Here is a 22889-nt window from a genome sequence, read left to right on the forward strand (position 1 = left end):
CATGATGGACCCTCATGGTATTAGCAAGGCTTATCCAGTTCATGAGCAAAGATCCCTGAGTAAGAACACTCCAGATGGACCCAGTCTGAGTGCTGCTGGGATGGTGTGTCCCTCGCTGGTGTCCCAGCCCCTCCCCAGCAGAAAGCTTCAGCAAGGGGAATGAATGTGCAGCATAGGAGCTTTTCTGCTGCTGGGGATGAGACATGCAGCATGGACAAAGCCACCTATGACCCACTACATCTCTTCCAGCAAGCCCACATGACCGTGTGCACATGGAAGCAACATCACAAATAACACTAAGCTGCTTCAAATGGACAACTACAGGTGGCACCAGCAGAAGTAGACACCCCAAAAAACCCACGCTGTCTGTGAAGTCTTTTATGGCAAGACCAGCTCAGGCCAGTCAGGCACACAGACACTGAGCTGATTTTAATGGAAATACTATGTCTGGGGGATCTTCTTTTACAATTGCACATACTTTTCAAAGTCCACAGTGAGACTACTAGAGGCTTCTCTAGCAAGTGAGAAGCCATAAACCAGCAGAGCAAAAGGTACCTTGAAACCACTCTCAGATCCATGAGAAAGCCCCTCACCTGGAGGGCATCCACAGGCCCACAGCAAACACACCAACAATACCCTTTGGTGGGACACAGTTAAACCATGCTGGTTAAACTGCATGCTCTCATGCAGTATTCTTTTATAGTTATTAGCTAAATCAACTTTGAGTCTTTACTCCTTAAAAGAGCTGCAGTTATCCCAGAGGAGGAAGGAGGCAAGAAAGCTCAGCTGCTACCTAAGCAAGACACTGGCAGCTCTGGGTGTCCTTTCCTTCCTTGTGGCAAATAAGGGTGGCCAAAGCTGTCTAAGAAATTTGTTCTATTCCCCTGAAAGAAGTGCTCTTGGACTTCTTGTTTGTTTGGTTGTTATCTCTTTGAGGAGTCTCTAGGACACTTTGGAGGCTTCAGATAAGAACACTGCCAATTACAAAGGGAAGAACGAGTTCATCTCTCAGTATCATTTTGGACAAACAATGTGAGGCAAACAAGGTTTAGCAACCTCACTGGGTTTGCAGGGTTTAGGATCCCAATAACTCATCCTGATGCTGTAAACCTGACACGCAGCCCAGCCATTTTTCCACCATGGCAGTATCTTATCTGCTCTGACCCCTCGTTCCTGCTGGCCAAACCCACCAGCCGACCTTTCTATTGCCATCTGCCCATGAAACGCTGTAGGGATGACGTGGTTTCTCCACCTTCTGACCCTCTCTCTGGAGCCGTGAGCAGCCATCAGCCTTGCGCCCTGTGCAAGTGCCAGGTATACTGGTGAGGGCTTCGTGTCCCAGCACAACCCACACAAACCCTGCATGTCTCCTCTGTGACCCTCGTGCTTTGTGAAACCCCGACACAACTGCTCACCAGCAGACTGGGCCCAGTTCTTTGCCAGAAAGGAACCATCTCCTCCAGAGGAGCCGCTATTCCCGGCATTCTGCTTTATTTGCATTGCTCCCGCTGCAGCCCACACCACACACCTGGCACCACCAAGGCAGAAAATGGAAAGAAGGTAAAATTCCTGTTCCTACACAAGGTCTTTTTATAGCCGAAGGGATGAGGTTTTTCACTGTCTTCCTATTTTCCACTTAGGGAGTAAACAGGAAAACCGACCTGGCCTGGTAGCTAATTTGGGAGCACACAGTGTCTCTTGATATGCCTCACTGTGATGCTTCCTGCCCTCTCCTGCTGTGCCAGTGGTAGCAGGGCAGCACTGGGGCAAAAACCCCATGTCTCTATAGTGTCCCTTGGAGGGAGATAACAGCCCTTGACTGCTCCTGAACAGGAATGAGGACCCCACTGGGACCATTCCCAATCACACCCAGAGCTGGCACTGGGCATGTGGGAACAGTCAGTTTCTGTGTTAACAGCAGAACCTATGAGCACTGCACTGCAGCCACTTGCAGGGAGGACACTGTCACCAAGCTGTGCCACTGGGAAGGTTTTCCTGCCCCTTCCCTTAGGACAGTGCACCCTGATGTGCTGGGACATTATTCTGCTGCAGCGTGAAGGGGGAATGAGGGAGGGCTGCAGAGGGAGGTCTGGGAGTGTGAGGACACGGACTTATGTATGTCCAATGTATGCAGCTCCCTTGTCTCCTCAGCACGATCAAAGCACCTCTACAGCTCCAGCCACAAATGGGCTGGGAGCCTGCACCACTGAGTGAGGTGCAGATGGCCTGACACCTCCCTGCATGGAGCTGAATGGGTTTGTGTGCACTGGCATCCACGTAGCCTGAACCCATCCGGTACCCGTGGACCTTCACCTGTGTCCATGTTTGTGTTGTCACATAATGACTTCCTGCAAAGCAGAACACAGGTTCCTGAAGGAACCACCATATGGCACCATCATATGTCATCCTTTGTTGACTTGCTTGGTCACAGGGATGGGTGATGAGCTAACCAGCATCGGCAACACACACACACATCACCACCAACTCTGAAATTCCTACCCCTGAACCCATCCACATGGAACAAACCTCATCCATTCCAGCATTCCCACCTCCTGCCTCAACCCCCCTTCCTGGCCACATTTACCCTGCCCGTGCCTCAGCACTGAGCACCCCAAAGAGGGGTGTGAGGGATGCATGGCCCCAGGACGGTCACCACCATAACTAAGCAATTGCTCTTACAGCAAAGCATTCCCTCCTCAGTGATGCTGCCCAAGAGAGAACATGTCTTTGCCTTCAGCAACAGAAAGACATAAATAACTGTGAGAGAGAAAAATAAACACTAGTGCTGGCAACAAGTGGTACTCAAAGTGTGGTGAGTCTTCAGGCCCTAAGAGATGTAGGAGGTCTGGCCCACTCAGCGAGACAGCTAATATAAAAGCAATGAGCCCAGCAGAAGGAGCCTTGGTAGCAACATGATGACTTTAGTCATAGTCACAAGGCTAAAACAGCCAGGAGGGGGAAGTTTTCTCAAATACCAAATAGGAAAGTTGCATAACTACTGCACAGATCCTTCAAACAGGGCCTTATTTCCCCCTCCAGAATTAGGGGGACTTCCCCTTGCACCAGTTTCCAGCTGTATCTGTGGCACAGAGTGACCCAGGGAGTTGCAGTCCCCATCCACGGGTGGCTCTAGAAGAAGAGCGTGTCCCCTGCTACAGCTTGGCAGCCTCTGGGGAGTCCCATGTGCTTGAGAGGGGGAAAAGCATCTTGAAAAACATCACCTGCAAGGCTGATCACAGCAGAGAGCTTTGGAACTCCTTCATTGAGAGGTCACTGACCGGCAACCAAAGGGCTGACCCCAGTGATCTCTCCTGCAAGCACTCAGCCACGATGCCTCCCAGTGTGAGCCTGGGCAAGGCGCTGTGCCATACCCTCTCCCAAGCCTCTCCTGGCTACCCGGGGCAGCAACAGGAAAGCTTCAAGAGCCTTTGTCAGTAAGAGTACAGTAAGTCTTTAGGTTTGGCCTTTTTGATCCCCTTGCAAAACAGAGAGCAAAAGCAAGTCAAACAGAGCTCAGGCATGGGTGCAAGAGCTCACAGTGTACCAATAAATGTTTGCCCAGTGCAAGGACATCAGTGAGAGCAATGCCGTTACCTCCAGAAGCAGGAAACAGGCTCGATGCTGGAATTAAAAGGCCACCTCAGTTGGTGTTGCTCATTCCCAGGCACTGTTCCTATGCATGAATCACCGTCCTTCCTTTTGGATCATTAATCACTGCAAAATCAATAACCACCACACACGTTTTTCATGTATTAGCTGTTAGCCTGACCTTGTGTCTATCTCTGTGGAGGCTATGAAATGAAAGCATTTCAGATCAAAGCGATCGGCACTAAATTTACCCAGCACTAGCACCCGGTGGAGCCCACTGATTTACAGCCACTGAGCTCACACAGAGATTGTTTCGGTTCCCAAGAGCCCTGGGCAGTTACAAAGCCCTCGTTGTCCTCTAGTAACACAGGCAAGCAGGAGGGGCCACTCCAAGAGGATGTTCTTTGGGATTTGTTTATCTCCTTAAGAACAGGGACTGCTTTCTTGTCCAGGAGCAAGTGCCTACACCACACTCAGGGATGAGCAGCGCATCTCCTTCCCCAGGCACTCGCATGAGGAGCGATCACACCCGGAGCTGCTGTGTGTGCCCTGCCCCACAGCACTCTCCTGGCTGCCTCCCTCTGCCTGAGCCTTCCACGCTGTACTGCTGCAGAACACCTTGCACAGCAAAACCTGCTAGAGACACAAGCCATCACCAACAAGGGAGACCAGAAGGACCGAAGTCATTCACCAGGGATGGGGCATCTGCCCTCTGTGGCCCATGGACCGCAGGCTGAAACCCCCTCCAGCCACCGAGCCAGACTGCATACATTAGACTGCCTACATTTTTTCTGCATACACGTATTTCTTCTGGGACTAAGATGCTGCGAGCCAGGCAGCGCTGCTGACCAACTACCACTACTATTGATCACTGATGCACCCAGCTTTCTGGGTCAGGCCTGCCCTATTTTTGTTAGGGGCAGGCCAAGGGCCAGCAAACCAGGAAACCGCAGTGCTCAGAGGTGCCCCTGGGGCATAGCAACAAATCAGCCACGTTCAGAACCCCCCAAACTCCTTCCAAATGCCCACAAGCCAGAGGCAGGTTCGCTGCCATCCTGCACGGACCCCTGATAACTGCACACCAACCCCCTCATTAGCCTGTCGCAGGGCTCCTAGAGAGCTCTGGCTAACGCTGCTGCAGAGGCCACAGAAACACTTGCCTAAGGGAAGAGGATAGACTGAAGTTCAGAATAAAAATACTGGTCTTTGCACAGAGTATGGAGATGGGAGGGTGGCTCAGGACACTGCACAGTGAAGCCCTGGAACAGCAGGAGACGTAATTTGAGCGAAACAGTTTCAAGACTTCTCAAGACCTGAGATCAGAAATAACCCTGCTTCCTAGAGACAGCTCTTTATTAAGGATTGCTTTGGTTTTAGTTTAAAATCATCTCCTGTTCATGCTCCCCCAGCTTTGAGCCTAGGGACTGCATCAGGTTGCAGCTATCCAAAGCCTCTCACAAATGCTGTGGTCCTGGCTAAGGTGCAGGGATCAGCTGAGCCTTGCAGGCTGGATTTCATCTACCTCTACTGCAAGTTTGTCACCCAACCATCCTCCCCAAAACATCGAGGTCTACCTTCCTACAGCAGTCAAAGCACCATTCACCACATCAAAGGCACCCAGCAGACACCCTGCCTCCGTGCCCTCCCTATTAGGGAGGGTGTCTCTACTGTGCCCTCCATCCCAGTTCCCTCCCTCCCCACATGACACCAATGAGTGTGTTTACTGGAAACACCTCCGTGCTCAGCCCTGTCTCGGCACTGAAATAGCTGTGGCCAGGCTGTGGACAGGCGCGTGGCTCTTGCAGGCAGTGCTTTTGTAACGGGGTTTGTACTGACTGCCCCTCTCCAGTGAGACATCCACCCCTCTATGTTCCTCCTCGCAGTGACTTCTTCCTAGGGCAGCTACAGTGAGTATTTCACCCTGTGTCAGGCTGACACACAGTGTGTCACACACAGGCTCTGCAGCATCGGAGGTGAAGTACTGAGTAACTGGGATGATGCCAGGCCGGTCATCCCACACACAGCTGCAGAGGCCACCCAGCCTCAGCTCTTCCCACCAGTGTGAGTGCCTGGCAGATGTGCGGCCAGGGTCATTCCATGGTGATGGGGTTTTGGAAAGTATGGCCATGACTTGTTGCATTTTCCTGCTCTGTGTAGTTCCTCCAGCACTGAACAGACAGACAGACACATGCACATGCTGCTAATCTCAGCCTGCCCTTCCCAGAGTAATCCTGCTGTAGGTGCAAGTCAGGAGTGCTGCATGTATGCAAACCATGGGCAGCAACCTCCTTATTCAAATTTGGCAGTCAATGGCACACACCTCTCCAGCTTGGACAAACAACCCTGCCCCATTGCTTTGCCTTAGACACTCCTCAGCAAGAACTCTCACACCAAAGCCTTCAGCAGCCTGAACATCCCCCATGTCAGCACCATGATGGGTTTCTGGGGGTTTTTGGTGCTGTATAAGCATCATCTCACAGAAGTAAACACACCCAAGCTGCAGTTAGCAAAATTCCCCAAAGATTATATGGGGGACTTTATTCAAGGGTGATTCTGGTTTAATCTTGCAGCTGGGCTTACTATAAACCTTTGGACTAGAACACATATCAAATAACTCCACCTGCCCAGCTGATTACATTGGGGTATTGTTATTAAAAAGAGTTACTTTGACATTTATAATCAAACATGCAAGCTTAACATTGAGGGAGGGGATGGCACAGGGCCAGAACAAGTTCCCCCTGCCTGGGCCAGCACAGGCTCCCTGGGGACAGGCAGCCCCTGCCCACCTCTGTGGGCACACAGGTGAAGAGGGGGACACCCATGGGGTGAACACACATAGCTCTGCCCACACCAATGCTCTCCCCACCGATGCTCTCCATCACCCATGCACCCCATCACGCTGGAGCCCGTCTCCTGCCCTGTCCCAGCAGCAGTCACAACAACGCTAACCAAAAGAGGCAGGGAAGCTTTCACCCCCTCACCTACATTGCTTTTTTTCTCTTTTCCTCTGCCTTTTAAAAATCCAGATGAGAAAAGTACATATTGGAAGGTTATCCTTTGTATCTCATGATCACATCACAAGTTAGCATGTGACTTGGGAAGGAAAAACAAGTCTTTCCAGCAGATGTCAATGCAGTGAGCGAGCTCTGCTGACTGCTGTACCTTGATGTCTGCTGCCAAAGTCAATTCTTTGTGCAACCTTGAGGTAAAGAACCTCATGATTCATGAGGATCTTATCCTAATTAAGGAAAACTCAGATGACTTTCATTTTGGCTTTGCCTGTTTAGCAACTCTGAATGTAATGTGTATGTGAGGATAAATAGCAGCCCTCAGCCTCTGTTTTGTAAACAGGCTCCAGCTCAGGAAGGACAAGGGCAGGTTTGGAGCCACATGGAGTCATGTGCTCAGGAGACTGTGCAAAAACCTCTCAATGAGCAAAGGCAGATATCAAACTGGAGCTCAGGCAGCCACCCTGCTGCCCACAGCCTGCAAAATGGCCTGTAATGTTCTTTGGAGGCCAGGGCAGGCATTGGCGAGCTGTGCCACACAGACCCAAGGGTTTGGTGCTACATAAACTTGCTGCCTTCCCTCTTTAAGCAAGTCAGGAGTTGCCCATTCCTCAAGGGTCTGGTACCCGATGCTGCCTGTGCCCTGGCACACATGGGTACCACAAAGCCCTTCCCCACCAGAGCACGGGGCTTGTTGTGGCCCCAGTGCAGCTTGGTTATCCAGTGATAGAGCATCTCAGAGCAGGGCCCCGCAGCAGCTCCTGTCACATGGTGGGTCAGCAGCTCGTGGGAAGTCACAGCCTGAAAGTTAAAACCCAGTTACTTCAGCCAGCTCCTTCCCCACAGGAAACAGAACTTGGAGCTCAGCTTCAGCAGTCTGGGTTTGACACGACTTATCTTGCCTGCAGCCCCGGGTGGGTTTGTCTTGCCAAGCTCCTGACCCAGCTCCCAGACATGAAACCCTGCAGGGAAAGGACACAGGGAGGGGCAGGAGGGGCAGAGATGGGTAGGTGGGGAGCAAACGGAGCTGCTGTAGCTCTCCTGAAGCCTCACACTGGGACGGCTCTGCATGGAGAAGAAAGTCCCTCTCAGACCTTCCCGTCTGCAGGAGGCTGATGGGAAAAGCCAGCACAGCAAGTATTCCCACGGTTGCTGTCTTTGAGCCCCAGGGAAACCGACCCCAGTGCACAGTGCAGCGTGGAGAAGCTTTTGCCCTTCCTCTTGCCCAGGCTCCATGGACAATTGGGCAGCTATTTTTAAACTGGCTTTTTCTTTTCCCCTGCAGAGGCGCTTGAATGGCTTTCCCCTCGCACACGGAAGCACAGGGAGCACGGATGTCGTCTCTCATTGTGATGGGAAAGGTTATCGGGTACGAAACAAAAGTGAAATCATCCGCTGGCATTCCTGGGACCAAAATAGCTGCCTGCTCTCCAGTGCTGACGTTATCACAGGGGAAGGAAGGCTCTGGATACAGGCAGCCCCGCTCCAGAGCTCACGTACTGGCCCTGCAGCAAGCCAACAGCAGGCTGGCTGCGAGCAGCAGCCAAACGAGGCATTCTTGCTGTGACGGATTGAAGACAACTCGGTGGGTGATGTCCCAAAGTTGCCATTACCACCAAGCATCCACAGAGCCTTGCATGAGCATCACTCCAGCAGCAGCCTGGCAATAAAGCTTGCTTGTCTCGCGTTAAGGGCCTAGAGACCTCTCAGGAGCAGCAGGGGAGTGGAGATTGCTGCGGCAGATGGACAGTGCTAACAGGGGGATCTGTGAGCTGCCAGTCCCAATTCCCAGCAGCTTGGGGGCTGCAGTGTCCTGCCCTCCCCAGCAGCAGAGCTGGGGCTGCACAGGGACACAGCGAACTGCAAAGACAAGGCTTGGCTATAAGCTCACTAAAAGCATCTTTGGTATTGGACTTACCTGGGGTTTATTTCGTTATTGTTTTATGCTCTTGCACAAACAGATTAAATGCAAGAAATGGCATCACGGCAGGGCCAGGCGCATTGATCAGGCCTGTCATGGCATAACCGCTTAGGTGCTCCTCAACTGAAACGTGTCATAAACACTGGTTTAAGCAGAGCTTGCCACCAGCCCCCATGCTTAGAAGGACTCTGGTGCAGAGCTGCCCAGCACCACCCTGAGCCACAGCATGTCCCTGTACAACCAAAGTGCTGCCACTGCCCTGGTCCCCTTGTTGTCTCATACCTTTTTGCAGCCTCTCCCATTGAGCCATCTGCAAGAAAGGCCTGGGAAGCATTCAGTTCTGGGGGATTCCTGCTGACAGGTGCTTCCCATGGATCTCCTATGCCTCCAGCTACAGGAAACACCACTGCTGGAATGTCCCTGTTTCAATTCTTCTTGTCAAGGCAGGACCATGCAGGCACTCCATGCTGCCGTCCCTGGAGTGGTCCTGATGGAAATCACGCCTAGTGGCACACCAAGGAGAGGAGCCGGAGGGGGGATTGCAGGGAGACTCCAACAGCCCAGACTGGTTGCTGCTCACAGTCCTACTCACCACCTGCAAGTAAACCAAACACATGGGTAAGGGCTGCAGGGTGCTTTGCAGATGGAGAATGCACGGACACACGTGAGATCCCGCAGAGCCCAGTGGAGATGGAATGGCTGGCAGCTGGCATGCCAGAGCTATGGCCTTGGCCAGGTCATGGGGAGTAGGATTTGAGGAACCCTTCAGTGATGCCATCAGCACTTCCCAGCCTGGAAGAGGAGCTCATCCAGGCTTTAGATGTAAACTTCCTGCAAAGCGCAGACACTTCATTACTTAAATATCTCCCTGTGAGACTATTGCCAGGGGTGAGGGGTGAGTCACAGCAGTGCTGAAGCTGAGAACCAAGGAACATGGAAGCTAGAGGTGAATTTTACTCCCCCCAAACACACAGTAAATTGTCCAAGGCATTTTCTATATCAGCCAAGTGCTCCATTGCCTGCCAAACCCAGATTCCTTTCAGAGATTTAAGACTCTTCTTCATTTGAATTGCAGTAATGAACTAATACTGTGAGTGCCTCCAGCTGCCAGCAGCTGGCTTACACTTAATTGCATCCCACAAGCCTTTCCCTGGAGCTGCGGAGGTGCCCAGCCCAGCCCACAGCCATTGGTTCATGCAAACCCAAGCAGGTTGGGAAGCACAAGCCAGTGCTGTCCATACAGGCTCTGTTAGGGGCAGCAGAGATGCCGGAGCAGGCTCCAGTGCAGCTTTCCTGGCTTTGTTGACGGGTACGGCTTTATCGCTGTTAAAACACTGTTTGTTGCTATGACTTTCCTGCCCCTATTAAATGTCAACTTGAAAAGAAAAATTCGGGAAAGGTCACTTACCAGAGGGACTGGCACAACTCCAGCCACTTGGATAAACACGTGTAGGGTCAGCTGCTGCAAGAGGGGATTTAAAACCAGTTATTTACCTGGTTGAACAAGCGCTGTGTTTCTACAGGAAGGTGGGACTTCATGTACCTTGCAGGAAGCAATCAATCTCTTTACCATCCATCCATCCATCTGGTGCTGGGATCATTAAATACTTTGGACACCCAGGCAGAGAAGATGCTTCCCTCAGGATGCCCGATTCCCTATTCTAAGGGGGCAGGAGCACCCATCAAAGGCCCAGGCTTACCCTGAGAGAACTGGGATACTACTGGTCTAATGCTATGGAGAGGTGCTCACCCGCAGCACCACTGGACCCCTTCCCCAGGCACCTATTGGGGTTGCTCTGCACCCCTGCATGGCATGGGGCTGGTCACACTGGGTTCTTCAAGCCAGTCAAGCCACTAATACTTGGCTGGAAGCAACATGCCAGGGAGTTAGTGAGGAGCAGCATTATACATGCATAGAAGCTGATCCAGGGTCAGATGCTGGAGTCCTCACAGGGAAAGGGGCTGCTTGTGCAAAGAGGTCAGCCAGCGCATTGGTAGGGAGCAGCCGCTACAGACACAGCCTCATGATGCCCTTTAGCTCTACATGCTGCTGCTGCGCAAGATCTCGGTGGTATTGCTGTCTCTAACCTGGTAGGTTTCTACCCTGCCACTAAGCATTTTGGCTGCAGCCAAATCAAGGATTTGATTAAAATAATGAGCCTTTTTCCACTTGTCTTTCCTGCCCAGGCCTTCACCCCCATGGCTTTTTAGCCAGGGAAACTTCAGATTTTGTTTTGCACAAAATACATTGGATTTTGCCCTTATGTATAACCAGTACGCTATTTATGATTTGCACAGAGCGCTCCATAGCTCAGGAGCACCCCAGCTAGCACCACTACCCCAACCAGACAAGTTTGCTGCAAGATGGCTCACCATGTTAGGTTGATCAAAGGTCCCTAGGCACACCACCTCCATCCCTTCAGTATCCTCACTGCCCAGTGCACAACCAATGCTGCTTGAACCTAATGACTCACATTACTGTGCACAATGAGCAGCTCCATGGCCTCCAGCAGCATACAAAAGGTACCGCAGTGGTGCAAGGTCAAAGGCATCATGTCTCTGCACAGTGGGAAACCACCACCACGAGGCTTTCAGAAGTTAAGCTGGACAGAAGAACTGTCAGCAGAGGGGAAGAGGGCAGCTGCTGGTCCTGCCAGTAAAAACAAAACAGGAGAAATGAGCCCACACCACTTCCGATCGGATGTGACAGCTCTGCCTGAAGTGTGCAGCAAACCCAGCCTGTGTCGCAAGCGCAGCAGGAGGCCTAGGGGCTCCCAAGTGATGGGAAGTGGAGAGCCATGGTCGTAGGGGTGCAGGAGGGGGAGCCGTGGAAAGCTGTCCCTGCTTCTGCTCTTCCCTTCCCCACAGCCAGCACTATGCACCCACTCACACAAGAAGGGAAGGAGCCCAATTCCAGTTACACATGTGCCACATCCCTGTTAATTCTGGTGTCCTGTCCTGGCAGCCTTCCCCTAGCCTGGGGTGGGTTTCTCTAAGAAAGTCAGAGAAAGACTGTTTCCTATGGGTAGGGAATCTAAGGGCGTCTCTCACCTCTGTGCTGGCCAGGAGAGAGGCTCTGGGCAGCCCGTTCCCAAACACAGCAAAGCATTCCCACCAGGCCCCACACACCCCTTGAAATAATTCATTTTTCGTGGAATTCAGTCACTTGAAAAGAAAACAAGAAAAACAACAGAAAACCCTTCCACTGACTTGCAGCAATATTTTGTCTGTAAATAATCTAGAGAGCAAGGTCACATTCCCAAGTGAAAGCAGAGCAGGGGTGGGCAGGAGGGGCGTGCGGAGCAGAGGGGTGTGCAGCCGCAGCCCCAGGCACTGCAAGCAGAGCTCTCCCTATGGGCTCAGCATAGGGGGTGCCCACGCCAGGACCCCCTGGCACTCACTCGCCCCATGCCAAAGGCACCGAGGTCCATGCTGCTCTGGAGCTGGATTTCCGCAGCAGCTCCAGCGTGGGCACCAGCACAGCCCGCAGCCACCAGCCAGGACACGGTGCCCAGCTTTGCCTGGCCAAAGGGCAGTTCCTGTGGGACACGGGAGACACAGAGCTCACCCGGCCCTGCAGTGCCAGCACTGGAGTTCAAAGCCAGCTGCCGGCCGTGGCAGCGAGGGGAGTGCTGTGGGAAACCACCCACAGGCCTGGACCGGCTACAGAGCAGATGGCAGAACACAGCACCGGGATTTCTGGTTCGCACAGTCTCTCGCCCCACTCACTCCCATGGTTAACCTTTTCCTCCCATGGGGCAGACCTTCGCTTGGCAAAAGCAACCAGGAACATTGGAAGGGTTTCAAAGCAGCAGGTGGTGTTCTGCTCTGAACATCACCAAGGACAATACACCAGATCCCAAGGGATTGTTTTTGTCTTTGTAAAGCTTCAGGCTCCTTTTGTGCTATTTTGTGCCATTTTCAGAAGAGGTTATGAGAAATCATTTTCTTTTCTTCCATTTTCTAGCCCAGGGCAGGGCTGCTATGGCACAGAGCTGTCTACTCGCCTGGCAGCAGGAATGTTTAAGGATGCCAGGTTTATCATGCTGAGTCTGACTTGTGCTGGCCAGCAGCCCCACACAGGAGGGGTGCCCATGCTGGGACTGCCAGCAGAGCTACTGCAGGTACATGTTCTGCAGGGCACGTAAGGGTTAGGGGAAGACAAAAGGAAAATATGATTAAAAACTCAACCCTTGCACACGCTTGATGCTTCTCACTCCAGAAAGCTGCAGAGTTTTGGGATGGAATCCACATACTGACTGGCTGAGTGCAGCAAGCAGTGGCTATGCTATAGCCCCATGCCCCATCACAGCGGAGCAGAAGACACCATCCCAGCCCAGCAGTGCTGCCCCATTTGGGGATGTGTGAGGAGACAGAACCTGGCACAGCCCAAGCAGGAATCCAGCCTCCTGGGCAGAGCTGGACCACATCCCACTGCTTGAGAATGCCGCCATCCAGCCTGGGTATGAATCGCCGAAGGAACCACATCCCTAGCAGCCTCCCAGTGTGATTTGGTTCAACATTTGAAGTCCTTGTCTGTATCAAAGCACACACCCATGTGCTGGGTATCAGGAAGCAAGCGCTCACTCTGTGTGTCAAGCACCATCAGCTCTCAGCTGCCACTGGTCTTGTCAATACTGTTTTACAAGGTCGTTTTACACCTGGCTGGTGGAATTCATTCTTGCTCATGCATTAGAATCATCTGAAAGTTATTTAACCACCACCCATCCAGTGTAGCACCAACATGGCTACCCCTTCACAGTCTTGTGCTTGGCACCAAGAGGCAGTGTGGCCATGCTGCCAGGAAGGAGGATGACACTGGGTACATCCAGCATGGCCATTCTTCTAGCAGAGCTCTAGGAGCACATCCTCTGCATCAGGAGAGGTGGGAAAGCCCCAGGTCCAGCCCATATACCAGGAGATCAGGCACCAAGTGAGGTTCTGCTGTCAGCTTCTACAGAGACATGAGTTAAGCGCTGCCTGCCCTGCACTGACTCCTCACCAAGCCACATGGCTCTGCCTGTGTTCTAGGAGTCTCTAATGGGCACATCACACAGCTTCACAATTAATGCTCAGAAATTAATTACAACACTCTGGGACTCTTCTAAAGACACTAATCACTGCAAGGAAGGAGCCAACCAGCCTGTTAGCTCGGCACACAGTGCTTTCTCTCTAGCACTTTGAAGTCACCTTTGCACTTTTACACATTGATAATGAAAAGCACCAGCCTTTGGTGTGGGGCTGCCCACAGCAGAGCTCCAGTGCCATGCCTGGTCCTCCCCAAGGAGCAGTTCAGCACGGACACCTTCCCCACAGGCCCTGCTGGGTGTAAGCCACATGTGATAATCATACAAATAATTAAAAGGCAGTATCCAGAAGCCGTAAGCCGGGTGTGGGGTTCCTGCTGTTACTCACCATGTGCTGAGCTGTTCAAACAAAAGAGCAGGCTGGGTCAAACACAGGAACTCCCTCAAGTGAACTGTTGTCACAGGTCACAATCATTAAAGGGATTAGACCTAGAGAGCACAAAGTTTCTGCAGTGCCTCCCATAGCTCTCTGTGGACAGGCTTTTCCAATGCCATGCACTGCGGTGTCTCTTACTACAGGACATGATGGATTTCCACTGCCCTGATAGCTGGTGTGATCCCCTACTGAATTAAAGCAGCCAGTTTAATAGGTTTAATTCCTAACTAACAGAAACGTGTAATGCACGTCAGCTCTGACACAAAATGGGTGAACATCCAGAACGTGAGACCGCCAGTTGGCAAGTTCAGTTACAGGCTGCAGCGCTAGAAACTGATCACAGGCTGGACAGAAACAAACGGCCTTTTCGAAAGGAAACCTCTGTGACAAGGAAAGCCAGGTCCTCTCTTTCTCATTTGCATAAAACAAATAGACCAAGCCCAGGCAGAGAAAAAGTCCAACAAAACGATCTTGTTAGCTCAGCAGAGTTGATTTTTAAACTCCCTACATTTGACTTCAAGTAAACCAGGATTTTATTTAACTCTGTTCCTACTGAAGAACTTCAGTTTATGACAAGATAATGGTTAAAAGTGTGAAGGTAACACTTTAAAGTGCACCCAGTAACAGCAGTATTGACGAAGCAATTACACTGACTCTTTAAACCCTAAAGCAGGTAATTCCCAGCTGCGCCTGCTCTCCCCACACAGCATCTCCTCATGGCAGGGACAGCCCAGCTTGAGGCAGACACAGAAAGCAGGGAAACAGAAGTGAAACCCAGAAGTTTGTTTTCATTATCCAAACTGAATGAGCACAAGAAGTGAAATTATGTTAATAAATGTCACACACTTGATCTTTTTTTCTTTCCAGTGATTCTTGGGGGGGGGAGGTTTGGCTGCTCAGTTACTAGTCATTTGCAACAGGGCTCTCCCATCCTGCCCGGGCTTGGGTACCACCATGTGCACCCCACCACCATATGTGGAGAGAGCAGGATGCAGCAGCAGCAGTAGTTCCTCCAGCGAGACATGCCAGACCAGATTTTTTGCATACCACAGCTCACAAAGTGCCATGTTAACACCATTCTGCAACTCGCAGGTTTTGAGCTCTAACAGCTTCTCATTTTTTCCAAGTCAAAAAGAAACCCACTTACTAATTCAACACCCTTGAGAGCCATGATGAATAGATTGCTTTTTCCTTTAGAGAGAAGGCAGCTGGGTTCCTGCAACAGCACTGCTGCCTTTGCCCATGGTTACAATGGCTGTGCCTTCAGAAGGGAACTGGGCTGGGAGCAGGTGCTGTGCCAGCAGATAACACTAACAGCTCCAGTAAGATCAGAGGGAACAACACTAAAAACTGGGCCCTGCGAAGGTGTCTGTATACAGCAGAGCAGGGAAGACTCCAAACCGATGTGAGCATCCAGACAAGGGATGCAGCTCAGCCAGCACCTCCCTTCAAACACAGACCCTGCCCAGCACGCAGGTGCCTTGAAGTGACCCACGATTGATGGCTTCTGCAGGTGTACGCACATAGGACCCCAGCAGAACCTGCAGTAATTACTGTGTGCTAATCATTAGGTAGGATGAGGCTCGTTGCGCCCACCACCTGTCGGGGAAGTTCACCAAAACTTAAGGTCGGCAAGCTGTCATGAGGATTAGCTGCGGCCTTGTGCTTAAACATCCCCTATTCCCCTTCTGCATTTAAAGAAAGGAACAGCATCCTGCTTCCCTTTTCTGAAGCAGAAAAGAGGATGAGCAGCAGTTTTCAATTGAAATAGAGGACTTCATTGAGACAAACTGTCAGGATGAAACTGAAAATAATACATTAAAATAGTCACGCAAATGTAAGTTAAGTCTATACCTCCCCAAAACAAGTGAGGCTTCGGTGACATAGCCCTGGTCTTCAACTCTACATCACCACAGCCCCCCTGCATCAAGAGTATGGCTCCAGCTGTGACAGGCAAGTCACTCCCATGCCAGGCTCCAGGAGCCTGGGCTGTGCCCACTGCTCTCAAGGTGGCTGAGCAGAGCACCCTCAAGCACGGGTTCCCAGCATAGGCCAGAGCAGCCTGGCTCCAGGGAGCTACAGGCAGCATTGCCACCATGCTGCTGAGCTGCGCTGCGGTCTCCTGACAGCCTTACAGCTTTCCCAAACTACCCCTGGTTCTTCTAGCCTTAGAAACCCACCCCCAGCATCTCCCAGGCCAGGGAAGAGCGGCAGACGCTCTCCAAGCTGCACCTTGTGAAGGGTCAGGTTTACACCAAAGGCTGGTTGTGACTTTATTCAAGGACATTTCCAGACCATTTTCTTCTCTTTTCCAGAGCACATGGTGAAAACCAGGATAATATACTTTCTGCTATTGCTTTTGTGGTGCCTGCCAGATCAGGTTACACTGGAAATCAAAATACTCGCATTTTATCTTTGTTCTGCTTGGTACAGGGGAGGCACTGAGATCTACAGATTTCAATGGAGCTTTTGCCCTCTGTGTAGAGCATTCCTTGCCCTGTCATTCGGCACACATGCTCCTAAGCATCCCGTATTTCGGAAACTACCTTTGTTTCCCAGCACCAGCCAGCTCTTTCCCACTGTAGCCAAAGTTGCCAGCACTGTAGGCTCACGGCTGGCCAGGAGGACTGGAGGCAAACGCCTGAGAGCATCCAGCTGCTGCCGAGGCAGGCGCCATCCCTGTGGGAACTTGGGAGAGGAACTGAGCACAATGGTCCCACACCGCGGGCTCTTAATCCTCTTGCCGGGAGCAGCCAAGCTGGAGTTAGAGAACTGGAAGTCAGAGAACAAGTAGGCGTTTGTTCGGAGCAGGCAGTGCGGGGGGGAACACCACCAGCTCCTTCCCGCCTCCGCGGGACTTACCGTCTCTGAATGTCCCTTTTTGTCCTTCTCCCGCATCTGCGGCCAGGCACACAACGCTGCTCTGTCCGGTGCTGGGCCACAGTCCCTGCCACACGCCTACCCCTGGGCCCAGTGGCCAGCAGAAGGAGTAGCAGTGTGGCCACTGCCGGCCACAGTGATGCTTGCCAAGGCTCAACTTTCCCAAGAGGAAGTCTAACACATGCCAACCGCTCTCCCCATGAAGGGACATGCCCTCTTCACAGGCAGAGCAGTGGGCTGACGGGTGACCAGGGAGAGAGGCTTGCACCATTTAGCAGGTATCAGAGCCACCCGTGCCACAGAAACATCTCACTTGCAGACAGGAGCATGAGACCACTTTTAAGAATTAAGCCCAGCACCCTCAAAAGTACAGCTGCTCAGTATTACTAATCTAGTAAGGTTAAGCTCCACCACCTACTACTAAGTCATCATTGTAACACGTGTTAGAAACTCCAGCTTCAGTAAAGAAGTGTGCACGTGTGAAAGAGAGAGGCAGCTGCAAGTGTTGGCAGAGAACAAGAGTTCTCTTGCTCTGTACAAGCAGGAGCAGCTCTCAGGAGCCTGTCTGCACTCACCTACGCTAATGAGCTTTGGAAAGTTTTGCCCTGCAAAACCACATGGTTATTTCCAGTTGCAGTGATGAAGATGGGCCTTTTGGACTGGATTTTCTGCTTAGCCCTAGTTCTTACTGCAGGACTCCTCCGCAGCAAAAAGCGGTACCACACCGCTCTGGTGCTGCACAGTTACTTGTTTCAGGTCAAAGCACCAGGAAGATGAACACAAACTGATGCACCAGAACACTCAGCATCCAAGGAGTGGATCACCCATTCGAGCAAATAAGCAGAAAGTTAAGGTTTTTAAAATAAAAATACTCAACATTTATTCACCTTTGAAGTCACCATAGTAAAATTGTACACGCTATGAGTAACCCAGGAACGTTATTAAAAGCTACCAGAAACATAAGGCAATTTGTACAACCATTGAAAGAAATACACAGCACGTTGAAAATAGAGTGAAATATTACTCAAACAAGACAACGCTTGATACGCACTAGAGTGACAAGAACGAGCATTAAATTTTAAACAAAAATAAAGATGTTATGGCTACAAGTATTATACAGTGATAAATACTTCAAAAATATATTAAGATATATGGAAATTCTTGTTTTGTCAAGGAAATCCAGAGAAATTCCAGCCTCCACTGGATTTCAATATACCAATTAAGGTTTAATATTTAAATTCCTTTCAGTAAGAACCAGTACTGCAGCCATTAGCGTCCTGTATCAACACTTATCTTCTTGTAGTGTAATGAAATCAGCTGTATGTTATATCAAGCCCTAATGCCTCTTGCATCACAGGCATTTAATTGCTCTAAATCAACCAACTAGTTGCCTTTTGGTAACAAGTGCTGTGCACCGTATTTGAGCCCATAAGCTAAGTTAAGTCACAGTTAACGTTCACCCACTTTACAGTATTAATGGAAGGCGGGTTCAGAGACTTGCCTCCATGTAAAAAAGACATCTCAAACAGAGGGTTTAGTAGTAGCAAGTCCACCATAACGTCTTCCTAGCATAACACCAAGCACTCAGAAGTTACAGTACATGAACCATGCTAAAGCTTAGGTTACATCTTCAATAAGAAAGTCCAGAGGATGTTTGTAGATGAGAGGTTTTGAACATGCACAAATGGTGGTTTAGGACACATTTGTTTGTGCTGTTACTGAGTATTGAGTGAAGCAGTTTATAGCCAAGGATTTGGCAAGACAGTTTCCCGAGCCAGTTTAAAAATATAAACTTCTTCTTAGAGGGTCTGTTCTATAGAAAATAGAGTGAAATCTGGTAAATTGTCAGTTTTGAGTACTTCCCCTGGTGACATCCATTCATCAGCCTACCGCACCACCAAGAGAAAAGCCAATCCTGCTATTCCAAACCCTGCTGCGGCCATGATCGCGTTGCTTATGGTACTGCTCTGCTCAGCCGTCTCGGATCCCTGTCTGCCAAAGAAGCGGCAGAAGCCATCCTAGAAAAGCAAGAAAGAGAGATGACATTGAGTTGGTTGGCTTACAATTGACTGGATTTCTCTTAACACGTCTTTGAGCACAGTTTGGTTCACATTCCCAGAATGGTGTTTGTCAGCTATAGAAGTATCAATTTAATTATGAAAATCTAAGCCTCGGGCACACAAAAATGCTTTGTGAGAGCCTTTGCACAAGGCAACTAGAAGCAGTAGTTACAAGTGCTTGTATGCCTTGCTCAACAGACAATCACAACCTTCCTATCAAAATGCTCAGCGTGCCATTACGTTATTTTAGCCCTTTTAGACAAGTTTCTGATGGGAGCTGCCAGCATTGTTCCCCCTCATTCAAGTTCCAGAAAGCACCTGGAACACAGGATATGGAAATTTCCACTTGAAAGGCAGGAGACCGAAGCTGGTCCCATCTCGGTGGATACAGGACTGATGACAACACACTCCTGGAAGGGCCAAGTGGACACTGCTGAGAGCAACTGGCAGCTGCTCTCCTAGATCGTTAGTTGTGATAATCAGAAGTGGCAGCAATACAACTCCAGATGGTCGTGTTTGAACTCTGCTCCGCAGATGTCTATGTAAACAAGTTATACTCTTAATTTCTTCCGGAACTTTGTTCTTTATGCTTTAATTTGTGCGAACAAGCAATGCGATTTTGCCAAGTGACAGTGTACACTGCAGCCAACAACCACGCTGTCCTGAGCAGTCAGATGGACCACTGGAAAACCAAGTTCATTTTGGTGTCTGGAAAAGTCAACGAAACCAGTGGCTGATTCCCCCTCCCCTTTCTATTTTTAGTGCTTATTTGTACTGACATCAAATATTCCACTAGGACTGGAAATAGGGAATGTGCAGTTCTGTGGGACAGCTGACGTTTTGTTCAGTAATGCAGGCAGAGCCGCATGGACGCTTTAAAAGCTGTACTTTAGCATGCATCCCAAGCGGCAGAAAGCAACAGCAGCCACCGCTTTATGCTGCAATGTACATTAATGCTGCTGCCCACACCTTCCCAAGGCTCCGACCTGACCAGTTCCAGGACAAGCAGGAACCAGAGCAGCAGGTCTAGCAGACGGGTGGCTTCGTACCCAGGCGTGTTTGAGAACAGGTACATCAGTGTTTTGTGTTTACGCTTGGGAGAAGACCCGTGTCAGCCTGCTCCTCAGAATCTGCGGACCTGAGAAGGTAACCCTTGTTCCCACAAGCCAGTACATAGCTCCTGTATTTCCAGGGGGCTGCAGTTCCCCTAAGATGGACACTGGCACCTTTATGGAACCGGACCAAGGCGCGATACAGGACTCCCGCAGGCACCTTGAGCACCCCGCATCTCCCCACCGACCATCGCTGGGAGCTCCCCAGGCCCCACAGATGGTCCGCGCTCCCTGCGCAGCCTCCGTCCGGGGCGGCATGCGCCCATCACCCGCATCACGGCGGCCCCTTCCCCAGCGATACCCGCGGCGCAGGGGGCTGCCTTGCCGTGCGCTGCGAGCGGGGTAAAGGGGCCAGGCTCCCGTTATCCACCCCGGGCCGGGCTCCCGCTCCCCACCCTCGCTGGTCCCGGGGCCCGCCCCGTCCCCGCTCACCCATCCGCCGTGCGCCTCCAGCCACTCGCCGCGCTCCTCGGCCAGGTATGCGGCCAGCGCGGCGGCCAGGCAGCGCGGGCCGTCGGTGCAGCCCCGCTCGTCCAGCGCGGCCGCCAGCGTGCCCGCGAACACCACGAGCGCCAGGACCCGGCCCCAGTTGAGGCCGCCGTCCGCCTCCAGCTGCACCGCCACTCGCTCCAGCAGCGCCGTCGCCTCCTGCGGCTCGGCCCGCGCCAGCGGCGCGCAGGAGCGGAAGAAGACCCGCTCCTGCCGTTCCAGCTCGGCCGCCGCCCGCCGCAGCGTGGCCGCCGTGGGGCTGGGGGGCAGCGCGCTGCCGCCGCTGCGGTGCTGGAAGTAGTCCTCCAGCAGCAGCGCCGTCTCCTCCTTCAGCGATCCCGGCATGGCGGCGGCCCAGGGGCAGCTGCGGCCCCGCAGCAGCAGCTGCCGCCGACTAAGAGGCGGGGCGGCCCCTCCGCCCGGCCCAGCCCCGGGGCGATGGGCAGCGCTGCCCTCCTCCGGGGCGGGGCCCGGCGGAAAGCCGAGCCTGGAGTGGGGGAAGGCGCGCCCCGAGCGGCACGTCCCGGACAGCGGGGCTCCCCCACGGTGTGGGTCTGCGGAGGGCACGGACTGCACGGAGCCGGGGGTGTCCCCCCCAGCAGCAAACCGCGGGGTTACCAGATGCGGGCGGAGAGATACCTCTTTATTCACAGTTTCCCACACACACATCAGGGTATGATGTGCGTCAGAGCGCGTCAGGTTTTCTAGGGCCACAGGATGAGCGCGTTGCCTATTTACCAAACAAATGCAGTGGCGTTTGCTGTGGTGGATTCACAGACAAAAATGAGGATTAGGACCTTTGTGGTACAAAGGTTGGCCCTTCACTGCTGGTGTAAAATAAAATGGCAGAGAACAACACTGGCCAAGCCGTGTCGTTTGCACAGCACCATGGAGACATCTCAGGCACATGCCACCCCTGTATCCCAGCTGTGCCCTTCGAGCTGGGAGTACCATCAGCTCCTTAACAGATACCAAGACTCCCATAAACACCACACTGGGATTTATGGCAGACAGCACAGGTACACCCAACATGTGCTTCCTGCTCAGTGCTGGTTTGCTGGCGAGGTTCAGGTGGTGGCCTGTGACCAGGCTGTCCCACACAGCCCCGTACCAGCACTGGGAGAGGTGCTGCCACAACAGCCTGGGATGGGGGCAAGCTGTCACCTCATGCAACAGGATCTGGGTGCCCAACGTGTTGGCATGGGACTGCTCAGCTTCACTGCATCTATCTCGAGTCGCAGCTCTCTGTCTCCATTTCACATCCCTGCTAGAAAATCTAAAAATAGATGCTGTTGCAGTTTCTCAGATCACTATCAAGAACTGGCCTGATCTCTCAGAGTCATTCCCAAGGCAAAGTTTTAGTTTTACATCCCCATATTTGGCTTTTGTTTTGTTTTGAAGCAGGGAAATCAAGCCTGTGTTTATGTGCTAGAGCAGGAGCTGGAATAGCTTTACTTGTCACCAGTGCTTTACACACATGCTTTTTTAACTAGAGTTTTCCTTACGATTGTTAATCTTGCGGCAGGAATTTCCTATTGCATTCCTCACAGCAGGAGAGCAAGAGGGAGAGGCTGCTCTTTCTCTTGCAATATCCTTTTCCACCCTTCCTGTTTATATAGCATTTCTGTTTAACAGGATGGAGCCGTCCGATAGTGACTTTGCCCGGGCTATAGCTTGCTTCCATACATTTACCCTGGTTACATCCTGCTTGTGTAGCCTTTTGGGGCTGCTTTACTTCACCTCATCTCGGGTCAAGAAGGTAGGGCTAGTGCTGGAGCTCTGGGATGTGACACTGCTGCTCCATTGCTGCACCCAGAGCTGCTGTGGCTGTTCTCCAAGGCTGCGATGTGCTGAGGAAAGGACAAGAGGCAGGTTAAAACCTCTCCTCCTGGAAAGGAAGAGAAGCATTTCTGAGACACAAATAGCTTCCCAGATAGAAGGGGGAGTTTCAAACCACTGGGTTTTCCAAAGTCTCCCTGGCCAACCTTTAGTGAGTAAGAGCTACAGTGGATACGTAAGTGCCCTGTTCCTCTGTCTTCATTTATCTGATGGGAAGTTGAAGCTCGTTCTGGCTCATGGCTTTCACTATTCCCTCAGGAGCAAAAAGGTGGTTTCCACATGGGGCAAGTCCATGAAGCCTGGCTTACTGCCCCAGAAGTGCAAGAACCACAGGAATTCTCCCTTCTTAAGAACAGAGGTGCAAGATGTGATGCCAGCTTCATTTGCGCTAGAACTGGTGACGGTTTGGGTACTGCTGTCACTCAGAACAAGCCAGCTCAGCACTTTTCCCCTCAGAGGGAAGGAAATGAAACAATGTGCCTAAATTAAGGATGTGGGTTTTTTTCAGCATCTAAACTGAGCACTTCCA

At 51.7% G+C, this 22889-nt stretch overlaps 1 protein-coding gene across 1 annotated transcript; it reads right to left on the reverse strand.

The window, feature by feature from the left end:
* Positions 1–17714: 17714 nt before the first annotated feature.
* BCL2L10 (BCL2 like 10) lies at positions 17715–20949 on the reverse strand. Its single transcript, XM_061347417.1, has 2 exons — positions 20465–20949; positions 17715–18878 (listed from the first exon to the last, which is right to left on the reverse strand). The coding sequence occupies exons 1-2, from the start codon at positions 20864–20866 to the stop codon at positions 18747–18749; spliced, it is 534 nt and encodes a 177-aa protein (XP_061203401.1). The 5' UTR covers positions 20867–20949; the 3' UTR covers positions 17715–18746.
* Between the last annotated feature and the right edge of the window lie 1940 nt (positions 20950–22889).

This window comes from Neopsephotus bourkii, unplaced genomic scaffold (assembly GCF_033783945.1).
Source record: "Neopsephotus bourkii isolate Nb327-2 ecotype Australia unplaced genomic scaffold, CSIRO-AGI_Nbou_v1 NB_318, whole genome shotgun sequence".
Lineage (NCBI taxonomy): Eukaryota > Metazoa > Chordata > Aves > Psittaciformes > Psittacidae > Neopsephotus > Neopsephotus bourkii.

Coding starts and splice junctions, on each gene's coding strand:
- BCL2L10 (XM_061347417.1), bottom strand. CDS start 20,866: ATGCCGGGATCGCTGAAGGAGGAGACGGCGCTGCTGCTGGAGGACTAC. Junction 18,879..20,464: donor TGGAGGCGCACGGCGGATGG/GTGAGCGGGGAC, acceptor TTGCTTTTCTAG/GATGGCTTCTGCCGCTTCTT.